The sequence below is a fragment of the Trichechus manatus genome, unplaced genomic scaffold (genome assembly GCF_000243295.1).
Source record: "Trichechus manatus latirostris isolate Lorelei unplaced genomic scaffold, TriManLat1.0 scaffold00048, whole genome shotgun sequence".
Taxonomy (NCBI): domain Eukaryota; kingdom Metazoa; phylum Chordata; class Mammalia; order Sirenia; family Trichechidae; genus Trichechus; species Trichechus manatus.
In genome coordinates, this window is record NW_004443984.1 from 9,697,585 (window position 1) to 9,713,845 (window position 16,261).

A 16,261-nucleotide genomic window follows, 5' to 3' on the forward strand; every position below is an offset into this window, starting at 1 on the left:
CAGTCAAGAAATCAAAAGATGCATTGCATTGGGCAAATCTGCTGCAAAAGACCTCTTTAAAGTGTTAAAAAGCAAAGATGTCACCCTAAAGACTAAGGTGCCTGACCCAAGCCATGGTGTTTTCAATCACCTCATATGCATGCAAAAGCTGGACAATGAATAAGGAAGACTGGAGAAGAATTGACACCTTTGAATTGTGGTGTTGGCGAAGAATATGGAATATACCATGGACTGTCAAAAGTACAAACAAATCCATCTTGGAAGAAGTACAACCTGAATGCTCCTTAGAAGCAAGGATGGCCAGACTACGTCTCACATACTTTGGACATGTTATCAGCGGGGATCAGTCCCTGGAGAAGGACATCATGCTCGGTAAAGTAGAGGGTCATCGAAAAAAAGGAAGACCCTCAACAAGATGAACTGACTCAGTGGCTGCAACAACGGGCTCAACAAGCATAACAATTGTGAGGATGGTGCAGGAGCAGGCAGTGTTTCGTTCTGTTGTACACAGGGTCGCTATGAGTCGGAACCAACTTGACAACACCTAACAACAACAATCTTGTAGGGTTGGAGTCCCTGGGTGGTGCAAACAGATAAGATGCTCGGCTGCTAACTAAAAGGTTAGAGGTTTGAGTCCATCCAGAGTGACCTCAGAAGAAAGTCCTGTCAATCTACTTCCAGAAAATCAGCCACTGAAAACCCTGTGGAGCACAGTTCTACTCTGACACGCATGGGGTCACCGTAAGTCAGAATCAACTCAACAGCAGCTGGTGATTTGGTACCTGGTAGGGTCAATGAGAGGGTTAAACGAGATCACACGCACCAAGTTCTGCACACATTGTCCGGCATATAGAAAGTGCTAAATAAATCCAGTTCTTCTTATTTGGGCCCTGGCATCCTGAGATCCCGGTCTTCACGCCCAGGCAGGACAGGAACATTGCAGCAGGGTTGCGGTTGGCAGGGCAGTGTGTCTGTGCCTTTTTGTACTGGCGCCACTGCTTCCCAGTGCTGGGAGCCATCGTCGTATTTCTCTCTAGAACGCTGCTTGTTGTTACAGTTGGCGGCATCAGCTGCTTTTTAGAAAACCACAACTGGGGAAGTCGACAGCCAGCGTTGCTGTGCCAACCTCTGGGGAGGAAGGGCCGCCTCTCGGCCTCACAGTCAAGTCTCTATGAGCATGAGGAAGTGGCGGCTTCCAAGCCCAGCTGAGCCCAGGGGTGGGCAAGGCGTCAGGTGCCTGGCTGCGAGCTGGGGACAGGAAGTGCCCATGGTTCCTTCCTCATGGCCTCCTTCCCCCCTTCTTTCTCCTTCTGTCTCTCTCCCTCTCCCCCTCACACCCACGAGCTGGGAGCCAGATTTTCCTGCTAAACAACAATTTCGTCTTCTGCCAGGTTTCCACTTTGGGGAACGTCTTAGTTTCTTAGGGCTGCTGTAACAGAAATATCACAAGTGGGTGGCTTTAATGAACAGAAAGTTATTTTTTCACAGTTTAGGAGGCTAGAAGTCCGAATTCAGGACAGCAGCTCTAGGGGAAGGCTCTTTCTGTCCACTCTGGGTAGGTCCTTGTCTCGGGTTCTCTAGCCCTGGTGTCCCCTGTTCCTTGGCGATTTCTTCATGGCATCTGTCTCTCACCACTTTATGCTTACTCGCTTCTGTGCCTAATCTGCTCTTTTTGTATCTCAAAAGTGAGTAGGCTTAAGACACACCCTACACTGATATGCTGTTATGGATTGAATTGTGTCCTCTAAAAATGTTCGTCAACTTGGCTAAGCCATGATCCCCAGTATTGTGTGATTATCCACCATTTTATCATCTGATGTGATTTTCCTGTGTGTTGTAATTCCTGCCTCTATGATGTTAATGAGGCCAGATTAGAAGGAGTTATGTTAATGAGGCAGGACTCAATCTACAGGAACAGGTTTTGTCTTAAGTCAGTCTCTTTTGAGATATAAAAGAGAAGTGAGCAGAGAGACAGGGGGACCTCATACCACCAAGAAACAAGAGCCAAGAGACTAAGCACATCCTTTGGACTCAGGGTCCCTGCGCTGAGAAGCTCCTAGTCCAGGGGAAGATTGATGACAAGGACCTTCCCCCAGAGCTGACAGAGAGAGAAGGTCTTCTCCTGGAGCTGGCACCCCGAGTTCAGACTTCTAGCCTCCTAGACTGTGAGAGAATAAATTTCTCTTTGTTAAAGCCATCCACTTGTGGTATTTCTGTTACAGCAGCACTTGATAACTGAGACATATGACCTCATTAACAAAACAAAGAAAACCCTATTCCCAAGTGGGATCACAACCACAGGTATAGGGGTTAGGATTCCAACACATATTTTTGGGGGACACAATTCAATCCATAACAGGGAGGATATTACCGTCAATCAGCTTCCGTCAGCTCCTTCCTTCAACCTGCTGCTCTCTGCCCACCTGGCCCCGGTGGCCCCTTGCCCAACACACTCAGCCAAGGGCAGTCTCTCCAGCTCCCACAGTTTCTACTCTCCATACCAGGCCCTGTGCCAGGGCGTTCTCATCCGTGACCTCATTTCTCCTCAAACCCCATGACATGTGCTTCATTATTAGCCATGTCTTATAAGTGGGAGACTCAAGACTCAAAGGGTGAAATGACTTCCCCAAAGCCACACTGCCCAAGGCACAGAGCCAGGGTGCCACCAAGTCTGTGCTCTTTGTTTTAAAGGATGCTCTTTGTGAGAGGCTGTGTTTGTGACAATGACAGAATGATGATGAGGGTGTTGCTGACCATTTCCTTGTACTCTCCTGGGCATTGCCAGCCTGGGGCAAGGGCTCTCAACAGGGCGAGGACCCACTTCAGGGGCAGGAGCAGAAGGGCGGGAGCTGTGGAGCAGTGGTGACCCATAATGGCCACTAGGTGTCACCCAAGTTCTAGAAAACAGTTGCCAGCTGCTCCCTGGAGTGCCCTACCAGATACCTGAAGAACTGGGGCGGGAAGTGGGGGCAGTGATTCTCCAGAGAGTGGAGAAGGCTGATCTAAGGTCTAAGCAGAGATGGCAGTCCCCAGGCCAGTGAGGAGCAAATGCAGCCCCCTCGTGTCAAGCCTTAGCATAAAAGACCAGAGTCCTTGGGTGGTGCGAATGGTTACAGCGCTCAGCAAAGGATTAAAGGTTCATGTCTACCCAGAGGTGCCTCAGCAGAAATCCCTGGAGATCTGCTTCCAAAAAACAACCATTGGAAACTCTATGGAGCACATAGGGACGTCATGAATTGATCTTAACTTGGTAACTAAAACTGAAACTTGGGTGGGGTTATCAGAAGTCTTAACGGAGGGAGAGACCCCCAGATTGCAGAAAGAAGGAGCCTTCTCCTCAAAAACTGTGACCCCTGTTCCTCCTTCCCACCAAATACACCTTAAATACATCCCTTATTCCGTTCATCCTCAGGCTCAGCAGAGATGTCCCTGCCTTTGGGGTCCCTGCCAGGACTGTTACAGGCAGGCTTGGAGCTTCATCCTCTGTGCTCCCCCGTGACACCCCTTGGCACCATGTATCACGGTCATTGGCTCACATATCTGCCGCCTGCTCCCAGACTGTGGGCTCCCTGTGGGCAGAGGCTATGTCTGAGTCTGGTCTCCCCTGAGCCCAGCACCGTGCCTGGTACACAGGGGACCACAGCACAGGTCCACAGAGTGAAGGAATCAATGAGTGAGCTTGTCTGGTGGTTTCAGACTTTTTTTTTTTTTAAGCTGAGGGATGTCTTTTCTTCTTACAGAATCTCATCCATGAAAAGCAGGGCTGCAGATTGAAGACTGAGTGTGGGGTAGGGGGCAGAGCCCCATCTGCTCAGCCTGTCCCTCCCCCAGAAATCACCCTGAGAGGTCCCCAGGAAAGCATGTGGCTTTGGGGAGCATTTGAAACAGCTGTTCTGGTCACTCTATCCATGGAAAAAAGCCTGAGTCAGGGACGGGGCAGGACTAGGACCCAGGACCCTGCTGTCGCCCGCCCACGTCCTTCCCCGGGTCTGTCTGTCACCACCTCTCTGTAATGAGCATCTGGCCTCCAAACTCATGATGGCAATGGTAACAATCTCTCTGCCTCTCCCTAACCCACTGCCCCCCACCCCTCATCTCAAAAATCTCTTTCCCACCTGCTCTCTCGGTGGGCTGTCATGACAAGCCTATGACCCTCAGAGCAGGGATGTATTCCCATTTCACAGATGGGATCACCAAGGCTCGACCTATGTTAGCAGCAGAGCTGGGAGGGGAACCCAGAGTAGCTGATATCCAGGGCCGCAGTCCCTGCTCCCACTGCCCTGGTCGGCAGCCGAGTCACATAAAGGAGAGATGAGAAGGCGAGGCTACAAGTCAGACGGTGAGGAGTCCGACCTCAGCCCCATCACTTATCACCTGTGTGACTTGGGGCAATCTGCTTTCCCTCTCCGGCCTCAAGTGTTCAACAGAAAAGGTGAGATGGAGGGAGAGCACTGCCGAGACTGAGGTCCGAGAAGCACTTAGCTTCAGTGGCTGTGTCATTGTCCAACCGTGGACTGTGTGCTGGGCTGCAGGGCCACTTTCCCACCTTTGTCTTTCTGCTGGGACAGGGAGGGGTTGGGCCATGCCAGCTGCTAGGTGTCAGGAAGCCACTTTCTCCAGAGCTGTAGACCCAGGAGTGATTCGCAGTACCTCCTCCCCCAATGCCTGGCCAGTGGGTGCCATGCCAAGGAGGACCCAGCAGTGAGGACTTAAGGCAGGAGGCCTTTATTGGTTTGAGGAGGGTGTGCCGAGTCTGGGGTGGGGTGGGGTGGGGTGGGGAATGGGCAAGACTCCTTAGCAGCAGACTCTCACCCCAACTTTCTGACCCTGACATTCAGAAGTGGGGTTTGTGCGTGTGTGGAAGGGGCACAACCAGAAACCAGGCTCCCCGGAGGTTGGGCCAAGGGGCAGGTAAGCGGCCAAGGCCTCTGCAGTCACCGCCTCCAGGTACCCCTCCCAGCTCCACCCTGGCTTGGTGGGGCGCCCGCTCAGAGATGTGGGCCAGCTGAGGACAGTGACAGTGAGAAGAAGGGTAGCCTGTTAGCTGGGCTCCTTCGAGGGTAGACATCTCAGGGACGGAGACGTTGGGGCCAGGGAACACAGGCCACCACAACCATCACACCACAGCCAGCAGGTGGCAGGGCCTCCAGGACCCCATGGTCTGTTCGGCACACAGCGACAGCTGACCCTGGCCACAGCCTCATCCTCGGTCCCGAAGGCTGGAGTTCTCAAAGCTGCCTTGTGGTGAGCGTGGTGAGCCTTCTGTCCAGTCCTGCAACCTTCTGCATAGACATTCTCTCCACTGCAGAGGGTCGTCGAGGTTGACACCCGGTGAAGGAGCTGGCAGATGTGAGGCAGGGTGGGCTGGCTGCCAGGAGGCCACTGATCCTGAAGTCAAGGGTGAGGCAAGGGAGCACTGGGGCAAGTGCACCTGGAGAAATGACAGTGCTGGGCGTGGGTTCAGGAAGAGCTGGCCCCACTGAGGCCGGAGTCCTGCTCCACCTCTGCCCACAATCCCACAGTCCCACAGGCCCCAAACTTGCACAGGCCAAGGAGGCTCCACACTGCCAGTGTTCCTCTGCCCCCACCCCATTTCTCTCCTTTCATTGCTGAGCAGTCACTCTGCGTCTGGACGTCTGACACCCACCTTGTCTCACCTCTTCCATCTTCTCCTGCTCCTTCCCACTGCCTCCCCGCCCCCATGCTGTCCCTCCCAACTTTGTTTCTCCTTCATGGAGCCCTCAGCCTCTTCCCCTCCAGAGGGCTCTGCCCTGCAAGCAGCCCAGGAAGAGAGGGGCCAGGGGTCGTTCTGCCCCCTGGCCTGGCTACTGCCCAAAGTGTGGCAACAGGGGAGGGTCTGGAGGGCTGCGCCAGCCCTCTCTGGTGTTTGTCAGGACATGGAGTCAGGGTGCCCCTTCAAGCAGTGCAAGGCTGCAGGTCAGGGCTGAAATGCACCTCCACGTGAGTGTGTCAGCAGGAGACATCTGTGTGTGTTGGAGGCATCTGAGGAACCCCATCTTAGTCTCTGTGCACCTAGGTGAGTTTCACTATGCACATGGCTTCTGCCAGTGTCCCTGCTCTGGGCACTTTGGGGACACTTTGCCTAGAACACTAAGCATTGTGGCCATCCTGTGGTGTCTGGGTCGGGCTTCCCATGCCACTTCCATGAAGCTCAAGGTGGGGCCACCTGCTCTGTGAGGGCCTCAGCTAGCCACAAGGACCCCAAAGAAGAAATCCCAGGCCTCAGGAGCAGCGCTACCTGGGGTCTTGGTCCCAGCACACACCCAAGCTTGGGGCCTGTGCCGGGGGCACCTTGGCCCAGCCTTGAGGGCCTGGCTGAGAACGTACAGCGGGGCCAGTGTGGGAGGCGTCCACCCTCCTTCTGAGGCCTTTCCGTTCACACTCAGGTGGAGGCCACATGCTTCCCACTAGGTCTGGAACCAGCAGCAGAATGCAGCCACACTCAGCTGCTGGCTGGAGGGCTGTGAGAACCAGGGGCCAGGGCCCAGGCCTTCTGGAGCCCTCTGGGCTAGACCAGGGGCTGGGCCTGCTGAGGGCTCCATGGAGGAGGCAGCAGAGTGGCCTTTGGGCTCCCCACCTGTCCCCCCAACACCTGTCCATCTGCCTGGTCTGGGAACCAGAAACCCCCCTTCTCTTTCAGACCCAAGAGAGTGCTAGGAAAGCACTGGAGACACCGGGGAGACATGTCTGTAGGCAACCTCCTCAGGGAGTGGCTGAGAGATGCTGCAGTTGGGTGTGGGGCCCTGGCAGTAGACGTTGAGATAGTTGCGATGCTTCTCGTTGTATGTCTGGTTCAGGAAGCAGAGAGTGACCTTCTTGTCACATTCACATGTCTGCTTGTCACATTCTGTCTTGTTGAGCTCGCCTGTAGGAGATGGGGGGAGGGCAAAGGCTGTGGGTGAAGGGGTGACGGCCCAGCTGGAATGAGGGGAGGGAGAAAGGGAGATTGCAGACTCATGGAGTCCTGTGCTTTTCAAAAGAGGGTCTCCTAGGCCAGAGGCATCAGCATCACCTCCAACCCTACCCAGACCTGAGGAACAAGCCATCCAGGTGACTCTGATGCTCGCTAAAGTGGGCGAAGCTGTGGAGTCCAACATGGTCATTGGGGCATTTCTTCAGTTGGGGAAACTGAGGCCAGGAAAGGGGGGTGGGCTTGCCTAAGTCCCCCAGTGAGTTAGAGGCAGAGTTGGGACAGAAGCTCAGGTGTCAGGAGCCTCCATCCCCAGACCAGTGACTCTACTTCCCCGGCCTCCTCTCTTCAATCACAGAGCCTCAGAATGCCCACTGGGAGGCGGTGATAAGGCTTGAGTGAGAAAATGCTTGGAATGAGCTTAATTCAGTGCTTAGCACTTCTTGTTGTTAGGTGCCGTCAAGTCGATTCTGACTCATAGCAGCCCTATAGGACAGACTAGAATGCCCCATAGGATTTCCTAGGCTGTAATCTTTACGGGAGCAGATAGCCAGGTCTTTTCTTCCACAGAGCTGCTAGTGGGTTCAAACCACCAATCTTTTGGTTAGCAGCCGAGTGTTTAACCATTGCACCACCAGGGCTCCTTAAGCAAGTGCTTAATACGTGATATCTGCTGCTGTTGTTATTATTATTAGCTTCCAGAAATCATCTAGTCCAGTGGTTCTGAACCTTGAGTGTGCCTTAGAATTAGCTGGAGGGCTTGTTAAAACACAGACTGCTAGGCCCCACCCCTAGGGCTTCTGAGTCAGTAGGGCTGGGTGGATCTGAGAGTTTGCATTTCTAACAATTTCCCTGGTGATGCTGTTGATGCTGGTCCAGGGAACACACTTTGAGAACCACCAAGTAAGTCAATGGTTTGCAAACTTTCAACCCTCCCATTGGCAGGATTCTTTGTCTTAAATGAAACTCTTTGCAGAAGGATGATATAGCAAACAACTGAGAGAGAAACGACTTGATATATAATATACATTAAAGAGCCAGTGGGACCCCTCGGGGACACCCGCTGTGGGGCAGCAGACCCTGGTGCCCCAGGAGTCCCCGGAACCCAGTGTGAAGACCATCGCTTTGGTTAGTCCATTGTCTTTCTAGGTGGGGGAGTCTGTCCTTGAACTTCTTTAATGAGAGGATACCCCTCTCTCAAGCCAGCCCCTCCTTTCTCCTGTGTTTGAACAGCAGAATACAGGGACCACAGAGTCCTGGGCCCCCAAATGTTTGCAAATGGGCCCAGCTCCCCCCCAGACTCTTTCCCAGAACACAGGAGACTTGAGTTGCTTTGCAAAGCTGGCATTGCTTATGAGCCATCAGAAAAGAACTTGCAGAGCCTAGTTAAGACAAGGAGGCAAAGAGAGCCCAGGGGCTGCCCAGGGGACAGGGCACAGGGTGGGACCACAGAGAGGAGCGTTCGAGGGGGGCGGGGCAGGGACACCTAGGCCTGTTAGCTCCGATGCTGCTTTCGCGCATCCGTCATCTGATGGATGGCCATGGGGAGCTCATCGCCAATGAAGGGAGCTCTGCCAGGCCTGGCTCTGATACCTTGAACCCCTGGGAACACCGGGGCCTTGTGATGCGCCACCCCTCCTGGTGTGTTCCCAGTGACAGAACTGGACGGGAGAGATCTGCTCTGACCCAAAGCCCTCAGTGTACCCAGAGGAGAGTGAGGCCAGGTGGGGAAGGGGCTCGCCCAGGTTTACACAGTGAGGAGACAGAGGCCAAGCCCACGGCTCCCAACTCCCAGGCCAACGTTTTACAAAGTCTGGCCCGCAGAAGAGCAGACAAAGCATCGCCTCAGGTTCGGGATAAAAACGTGGATTCCTAGACCCCACCCACACCCAGGGAACCAGCACCACTCCCTAAACTCCCCAAAGCTTAAGAATCACGGGAATGGACAACCAGGTGTCCAACCCAGGCTTGGGGATTTGAGCACATCAAAGAGACATGCCAGAGCCCCATGGCTAGGGTGTCCGAGTTAGCAGAAAAGCAAAACAAAACAAAAACAGGACACTCGCTTAAACTTAAATTTCAGACAAACACCCAATAATGTTTTAGTGTAAATGTGTCCCAAATATTGGCTGGGTCCTGCTTATACCAATACTTCATTTTATACTGATAATAATTCACTTTGTGCTCATATGAATTAGTTTTAGATGAATACTTAACTTTTGAGTGCAATATTTAGGATATACTTATATTAAAACATTATTTGTGTTTATCTGAAATTCAAATGTAACTGTATTTCATCTGGCAACCCTGCTCATGGCCCCACTGTGGGGCTGCCAGTCCATGGCCCTCCCCCGGGGCCCGGATAGCTGGAGAGGGACTCACTGCAGACAATCGTATTATTCTCGATGGTGTGTTCATAAGGGTCCACGTAGGGGTGGCAGCCCAGGTCAAAGAGCTTCTGGTAGCAGCAGTCGTGGGCGTGGCAGCACCTATGGACGGGCAGAGGAGAGGTGGGACCCAACCTCCACTGGCAGAGACACTCTGATCAACTGTTGCAGTCCTCATTGGTCAGACTTTCAGACTGAGGCCCAGAGAGCAGAGACAGCAGCAGTTACTTGCCCAAGGTCATATAGCCAGGCAGTAGCAGAGCTGGAGCCAGCACCCCAATTTCTGTCTGAGATTCTGCCTCTTTGTCCTATCCCCCTTGGGGCCCTGGATGCAGCTGCAGGAGGGTCCGGTGGTCCAGCAGTGTGATCAGGGTGTGAGGGAGGGAGTCAGGAGAGCGCTGACTGTACACAGAGGCTGTCACTGGCTGTGCATGATGGTCAGGCAGGGACAGAGTTCTGGAGGGTCGAGTGGAGATGGAGGGGTTGGGTGATGGGAAGCAAATGTGGCTGTTGCCATCACCTCGGGGGAGTGAAGTCAATTGGCCAACATGCAATTTATTAGGCTCCCAGTGATACCAGACTTTGTGCTAGCTGTTGTTGGGGAGGCAGGAGCAGAAGACAAGCCATGGCCTCGGGGAGCTCCCAGTCTAATGGAGGAAGCACAGTCCTTGTCCTCTAGCACCTCCGGTCCAATGGGGTGGGGCTGGGGAGGGGTCACAGTCCTGGCCTGTGCAGGACATCAGCTGTGTGACTATTGCTCCCATGTGTGCTTTTGGGTAGATCAAAGGTCCCTTCCTAGTGAAAGTGGGAGTTCAAATGCCTTCAAGCCTGAGATCTTAGGGAGGGACAACAGAAAATGTCTAAGACAGCTGGAGATGCCACAGTCAAAAGACAGGCTTCTAGTCACAAACTCATCACACAAGCCTTGTCCTTTGGGGAAAGGCCCCTCTCCCACTTCTCAGAAGTGGAGATAAGAGTGACATTCTGCTGGCCACCCCTGCCCCCAGTAGGAACCCGGTCAGCCCAGAACCTACCAGTCCACCCCATCCATGGGCAGGCCTCGTCCCCCCAGCCCACAGTAGCAGCCATAGCCCATGAAGGTCCAGAGGGCGTTTCTCCCGGTGATGGTTTCCACCATGGACTTGAGGTTGAACAGGCTGCCCTGGGCTGCGCGCAGAACTGCAAGAGAACCAAGGGGGCTGCCGTGAGCTCAAGTACCAAGTACGGTGTGTTACCCGTATTCCTACCTTAAGCCCTAGTCCTGAGAAAATAATCATGAGAGTCGATATTTGTGGAGGACTTATACTGTGCTGGCACTATCTGAAGCCCCTCCCAAGCATTAACTCACTGAGCACTCACGGCTGCCCCAAGAGGTGCTATTATTATCCCTATTTTACAGATGAGGAGACTGAGGCCCAGAGCACTTAAGGAACTTGCCCAAGGTCCTGTTGTCAGAAAGTGGCAGTGACAGAATGTGGACTGGACAGTCAGGGTCTGGAGCCCACACACTTAGCCTTTCAGAAGTGCTGGTTTGTCAGGGGGTGGACGGGGGGCGCCGAGGGGCAGGCACACTAGGAGGGGCTGTGCAAATGCCACGTGCAGTTATGAACAACAGGGGTTTGACTCTGGGTCTGGGCCCTTCCTCTCACTGCCTGTCCAGGTGCCTCCACTCCCAGCTGAACTCAGTGTCCCCACTGCGGTCCCGGGGTTGGCACATCTCAGGATTAATCCAGAGACAATTTGGCGCTTCATGTTATAGGCTAATACTGGCTGCGAGTTGGGAGCGGGTTGCTGTGTATGTGGGTGTCACACACACTCATGCATGTATGCACACACACACATCCACACACACTTGTGCACACACACTTTCGTACATCGTGTGCACACACACACGTACACTCACGCATGCATGTGCATACTCATGGACACGCACGCTCAGTTTCACACACAGTGTGCACACACACACTCACTCCTTTCTCCTTTGTCTGTGTCTCACAGGAAGCATAGTGCAAGTACACTTTCTGTACTAGCAAAGTCAGCTTCACGGAGCCTGCCAGGCACACCCCGCCCTCCCCAACACTGTAGTCTCCCCGCTCTGTGTTTCCTCCCGCTTCATGCCTGCGCTGCCTCCATGTCTGCTCCTGACTCAGGGCTGAGCCAAGGCTCTGTGCGTGGAGCTTGCCTGGTGAGGCACCCCACACACCAGCAGGAGAGCCGCTCCATCCCCGTTGTGTGGGTGAGGAGACTAAGGCTGGAAGGGTCACACGGTCTGGCAGTGGCAGAGTCCAAACGGGCGCTCCGCCCCACAGCACAGCTCCCGCCAGCCCCCCAGCCCTCTAGGCTCCTCCAGCTGTGCCCCGGGTTAGGTGCTTCCTCCTCTCTCCACGTTCCCCACCGTGATCCACAGCCCCACAGCCGGAACCAGGAAATGTAATGGGAGAGGGAGGAAGCCAAGAATTCCAGAAACAGGACTGAGTAGAATCCCAAAAGCCACTCTTCCTTGCTTCTTCAGATGTGGCTGTCCAACATCTCACCAGCTCAATATGCCTTAGTGGGAAGAGCACAGACTTTGAAGTCAGACAGAGCTGGGAGCAGAGGCATCTGGCCAGGCAGGGAGAAGAAGGACTCAGAGTCAAATCCCTGTGCCCAGTCAGAGCTCTTTGGAGTTCTGCTTTCTCATCTGTACAATGGTAATAGCAACCCTAACCTTGACAGATGAGGTAGACAGTGCCCAACTTGGGGACTGGCACACACAAGACCCTCACTGCCTCCACATACCACCCCTGGGGCCTTGTTGGGGCCCTGGGCCAAGCCTGCCCTCCCTTCAGAGTTGATGTTGGGGATCCTGCCCCACCTGAGTCTTCCCGTCTCTTGGCTTCATGGTTTTCGTCACTATGAAGAACAGGGAGCAAACAGGAGAGAAGATGAGGCAGCAATAGGGAGAAATGAAACACAACTTTAAAGAGGGTGGTTTAAAGCCACGTAAATGTCTAAGTTGGGGTCCAGGGCAGGGAGAGAGGGGACCCTGCATTCAGAGGGCCTGAGCCTCAGTCTCCTGACCTGCAAAAGGAGATTTGCCTGAAACAGCTGTTGAATAGAAAGTAGGTGAAAGGAGCCGAGAGGGTGCCTGCTGGATAGTTAGTTCTCACCCCCATCCCCTTCCTCCCACTCTGTTGGGTTCTTGTTGCTCCAGTAAAACGTGTGCAAAGCCGTCTGGGAGACAGACAGACCTGGCTTTGAAAACAGGTTTATCAGCTGGTACTGTGGGACCTTGGGCAGGTTGCTTTACCTCTTTGGCCACAATTCCCAAATCTGAGGGCTGGTGGTAATGACAGTCCCTGTGCAGAGCACTGGGGATTCAGGTGAGGTCACGAATGTGTGTGGAGCACTGGCCCAGGCAGCACCCTGAGGTGAGACTCACACCTGTAGGAGCCAGTCCTCCTCGCTCCCTCAGCCTGAAAAGCCCCCACCCTACCTCCCATCTCCCCCTGTCCGCTATCCGTGCAGATGGCATCCTGGGTGGGGGCGGGGAGGGAGAAATCCTCAGCCCTCAGAACTCCCTGACCATCAACTTCTCCCATATTGTAAGAGAAGAAGAGTGAGAAACTTACCGAGCCACACATAAGGTGGACACACACACACACACACACACACACTCTCTCTCTCTTACTCTCTCATACATACACTCACACATTATCTCTCACACACACCTCACACACACACACACTCATCCACTTCACACTACCTCTGTACACCTCACATACACACACACCTCACACATAGACACACACACAGAGACATACACACATACCTCACTCGCATCTCACACACAGACACACCCACCTCCCACTACCACTACACACTTCACATACTCACACACACACTCACTCCCACACACATGCCTCACATATTCACACTCACCAACCTCACACAGTTGTACCCACACTCATTCCCACATACCTCACACATAATGTACACATCTCACACACTCATATACACTCATGCACAGATACATACAACTTACACATCTCGCACTCACGCATACCTCCTGTGTTCACACACAGACACACACCTCACACCACACTCTCACATGCTTGTACACTCATGCTTGCACACACACTCACACTCACACATCACAGATACACACACACACACATAACACCAAGGGAGAAGCAGTGGCCTGAAGCTAAGGCCTCGTCCATACTTACTCTCCAAATACAAGTAACAAAGTCTGTGTTTGGTCAAGCTAAAGGCTCTGACCTAACCACTGTTTTCTAAATAATAGGTCACTTTGCCTGAACTCAACCAATGATTTCTCATGTCTGGCCAAATTTAACCTTATTATTTTTTATTTGTTTGTTTCTGGTATGTATTCCTTTTCTTCAAGCCAGTCTGTGCTCAGGCAATATTTAACTGGCTGTATAAAAAGTCAATGAGAGGTTCAGTCCACATTCCATGTACCTGAGTCACCTGCCACCCAAAAACATCTGGATGTGTGACAAGGGCCAGATGTGTGTCAGAAGCCTCACTTGACAATACCGTAGGGTGGCTCCCTTTGATCCATGGTGCCCTGGAGTACCACCAGGGAGAGAAGTCTCCGCAGCCTTCTCCACCATATACCTATTGTGTGTGAAGAAGTATCTTTTTTGTACACTCACACACACACACACACGCTCTCCTACATACACACTTATAGGGAGATATATGCACACCTACATTCATATAAATTGTGGTGCTGGCAAAGAATATTGAATATATCATGGACTGCCAAAAGAAGGAACACGTCTATCTTAGAAGAAATACAACCAGAATCCTCCTCAGAAGTGAGATGGCAAGACTTCGGCCCACTTACTTTATACACGTCATCAGGAAAGACCAATCACTAGAAAAGAACATCTTGATTTGTAAAGTAGAGGGTCAGCAAAAATGAGGGAAACTGTCAATGAGATGGATTGACACAATAGCGGAAACAATGGACTTGAAAGTACCAACGATCATGAAGATGGTGTAGGACTGGGCAACGTTTTTTTTGTTGGGTTATACATAAGATTGCTGTGAGTCAGAGCCAACTTGATGGTAACTAAAATATATTCATATACACACTTTATCGACATACCCATCACATTAATGCACAATGACATCAATAGACACAAATATACCCTCACGCTCAGGTGCCAACAGGGACACACATTTTATTCACATATGCTATACACATAGACACAACCCTATTCTCAGACACACCTTCACACACAGTAGATATATGCTGAATACCCACACACAAACCCATCACTTCATGTCCACATATATACACATTCACAGTTACACACTTCTATGTACACAAACACCTGGATTTTGCTGGGGCACCCAGGCAAAACACCAGCAAACACCACCATTTTACGATGCTTGCTCAGCTCTGGGCCCTGCCCCCTTGAGGCTCATAAATGCGACTGACCCTGGCATGTTTACAGGTAACCAAGGAGTAAACAGCCCCAGAAGGGAGGATGAAGCCTGGCAGGGGGCTGAAACAGGAAGTGGAGGCCCAGAGAGGGGAAGTGACAGGTCCAAGGTCTCACTTAGTCAGTGGAACTTGAGCCCAGGGCGCCCAAGGTCACGGAAAAGGGCTGGGGAGGGGGAGAGAAGGAGGAGTCTTCCTCAGAGCCTTTACTCACCACTGCCCACCAGGATGGCAATGGTGAAGAGCTTCTTCATACCCAAGCTAGACCTGCAAGAGGAAGAAACCCAGGTCTCGAGTCCATCCCCTTCACCTTCCTGTAGTTCCAGGCCTGCTGCACCCTCTGGGCTTTGCTACAGGCTCCATAAACACTGTCCCATATGTCTCAGTTGCTGCTGCCCAGGCACATGATTAGCTCCTCCAAGAAGATGAAATCACCTCCCTGCCTCTGCTGCTCCTGCTGGAGGAACAGACCCTCCCTGCCTCCCACTCTGGGCAGGACCCCACCCTGCATCTTCTTCAAGACAGGGAGCTCACCATCTCTTGGGGTTGGGCTACCGTCTTGGATAAGAGCCAACCCCTCTTCCACATGCAGTTCTGAGACAGAGAGCTGCAACCCAACCTGGTGGCTGGGTCTTGAACCTGGAGACAAGAGTTTCCTGGGTTCTAGTCCCAGCTCTGCTTCCAAAATGCTGTGTAACTGAAGGCAGATCCATTATCCTCTCTGGGCCTCAAGTGCCCCATGAGGTTTGACTAGATGATCCCTAAGTCCCTTCCAGCCCTGAAAATGCAATGACATATCTCAGCCCATCATTCTGAGAATCAGAGCTCTCCTTTCTGGAGAAACGAATTCTAGAAGCCAGTCTCCCACCACCCAAACCCAGCCCCCTCAACAGAGCATTCCATCCGAGGGTAGCAGGCACATACCTGGAGGTTCTCCAAGTAGAGGAGGCCCTGAAGCACAAGACCCCACACCCAGAGGGGTATGTAACCAGCACCTTCTTCCTAAACCCTTTGGGGTTGGCCTGTGCCCCATCTGCCATGTTGTGGATCCTGGGGGGCCAGCGACATAGGGCTCGAAAGGTCCGTGATCGGCTCTTAAGGCTCTGGGGAGCAGGCCCCAGCTTCACACTGCCATGTGCCCACTGGCAGGGCAGTGCCAGGTCTGTACTCCCAGGCAAGATGCAGGTGACACATACCCTAGAAAGGAGGCTCCTCCTCCTCCCTCCCACCTCCACTGCCCTGCCCACAGCTGGCTGGCCAAGTCCCCATCCACAGCTGCAGGGTGTGCTCTGTCTGCGGGGGTAGGGGTTTGTGCACTAGACTGTGAGTCAGCCCCTCCCCACCACATGAGAAAGGGCATTGGCCCAAAGTGCTCTCTGTCCACACCTGGAAGGAAGTTCTCTTCACATGGAAGGGTGAGTCCACCCATGTCTGTTAGAAGTTCCCGTCTTAGTTTCTTGGTGCTGCTTTAACAAAAATACTAGTCTG

At 52.9% G+C, this 16,261-nt stretch overlaps 1 protein-coding gene across 1 annotated transcript; it reads right to left on the bottom strand.

Annotated features, from left to right (window-relative positions):
- Nucleotides 1-6,674: 6,674 nt before the first annotated feature.
- On the bottom strand, nucleotides 6,675-15,813 carry PLA2G2F (phospholipase A2 group IIF). Its single transcript, XM_004377271.1, has 5 exons — nucleotides 15,698-15,813; nucleotides 14,988-15,040; nucleotides 10,353-10,497; nucleotides 9,314-9,420; nucleotides 6,675-6,886 (listed from the first exon to the last, which is right to left on the bottom strand). The coding sequence occupies exons 1-5, from the start codon at nucleotides 15,811-15,813 to the stop codon at nucleotides 6,675-6,677; spliced, it is 633 nt and encodes a 210-aa protein (XP_004377328.1).
- Nucleotides 15,814-16,261: the final 448 nt, after the last annotated feature.

Excerpts from the sequence above, each read along its gene's own strand:
- PLA2G2F (XM_004377271.1), bottom strand. The coding sequence starts at position 15,813 with ATGGCAGATGGGGCACAGGCCAACCCCAAAGGGTTTAGGAAGAAGGTG. Across the intron at positions 15,041-15,697 it reads TCTACTTGGAGAACCTCCAG|GTCTAGCTTGGGTATGAAGA; the intron begins GTATGTGCCTGC and ends TTCCTCTTGCAG. Across the intron at positions 6,887-9,313 it reads GAATAATACGATTGTCTGCA|GCGAGCTCAACAAGACAGAA; the intron begins GTGAGTCCCTCT and ends CATCTCCTACAG.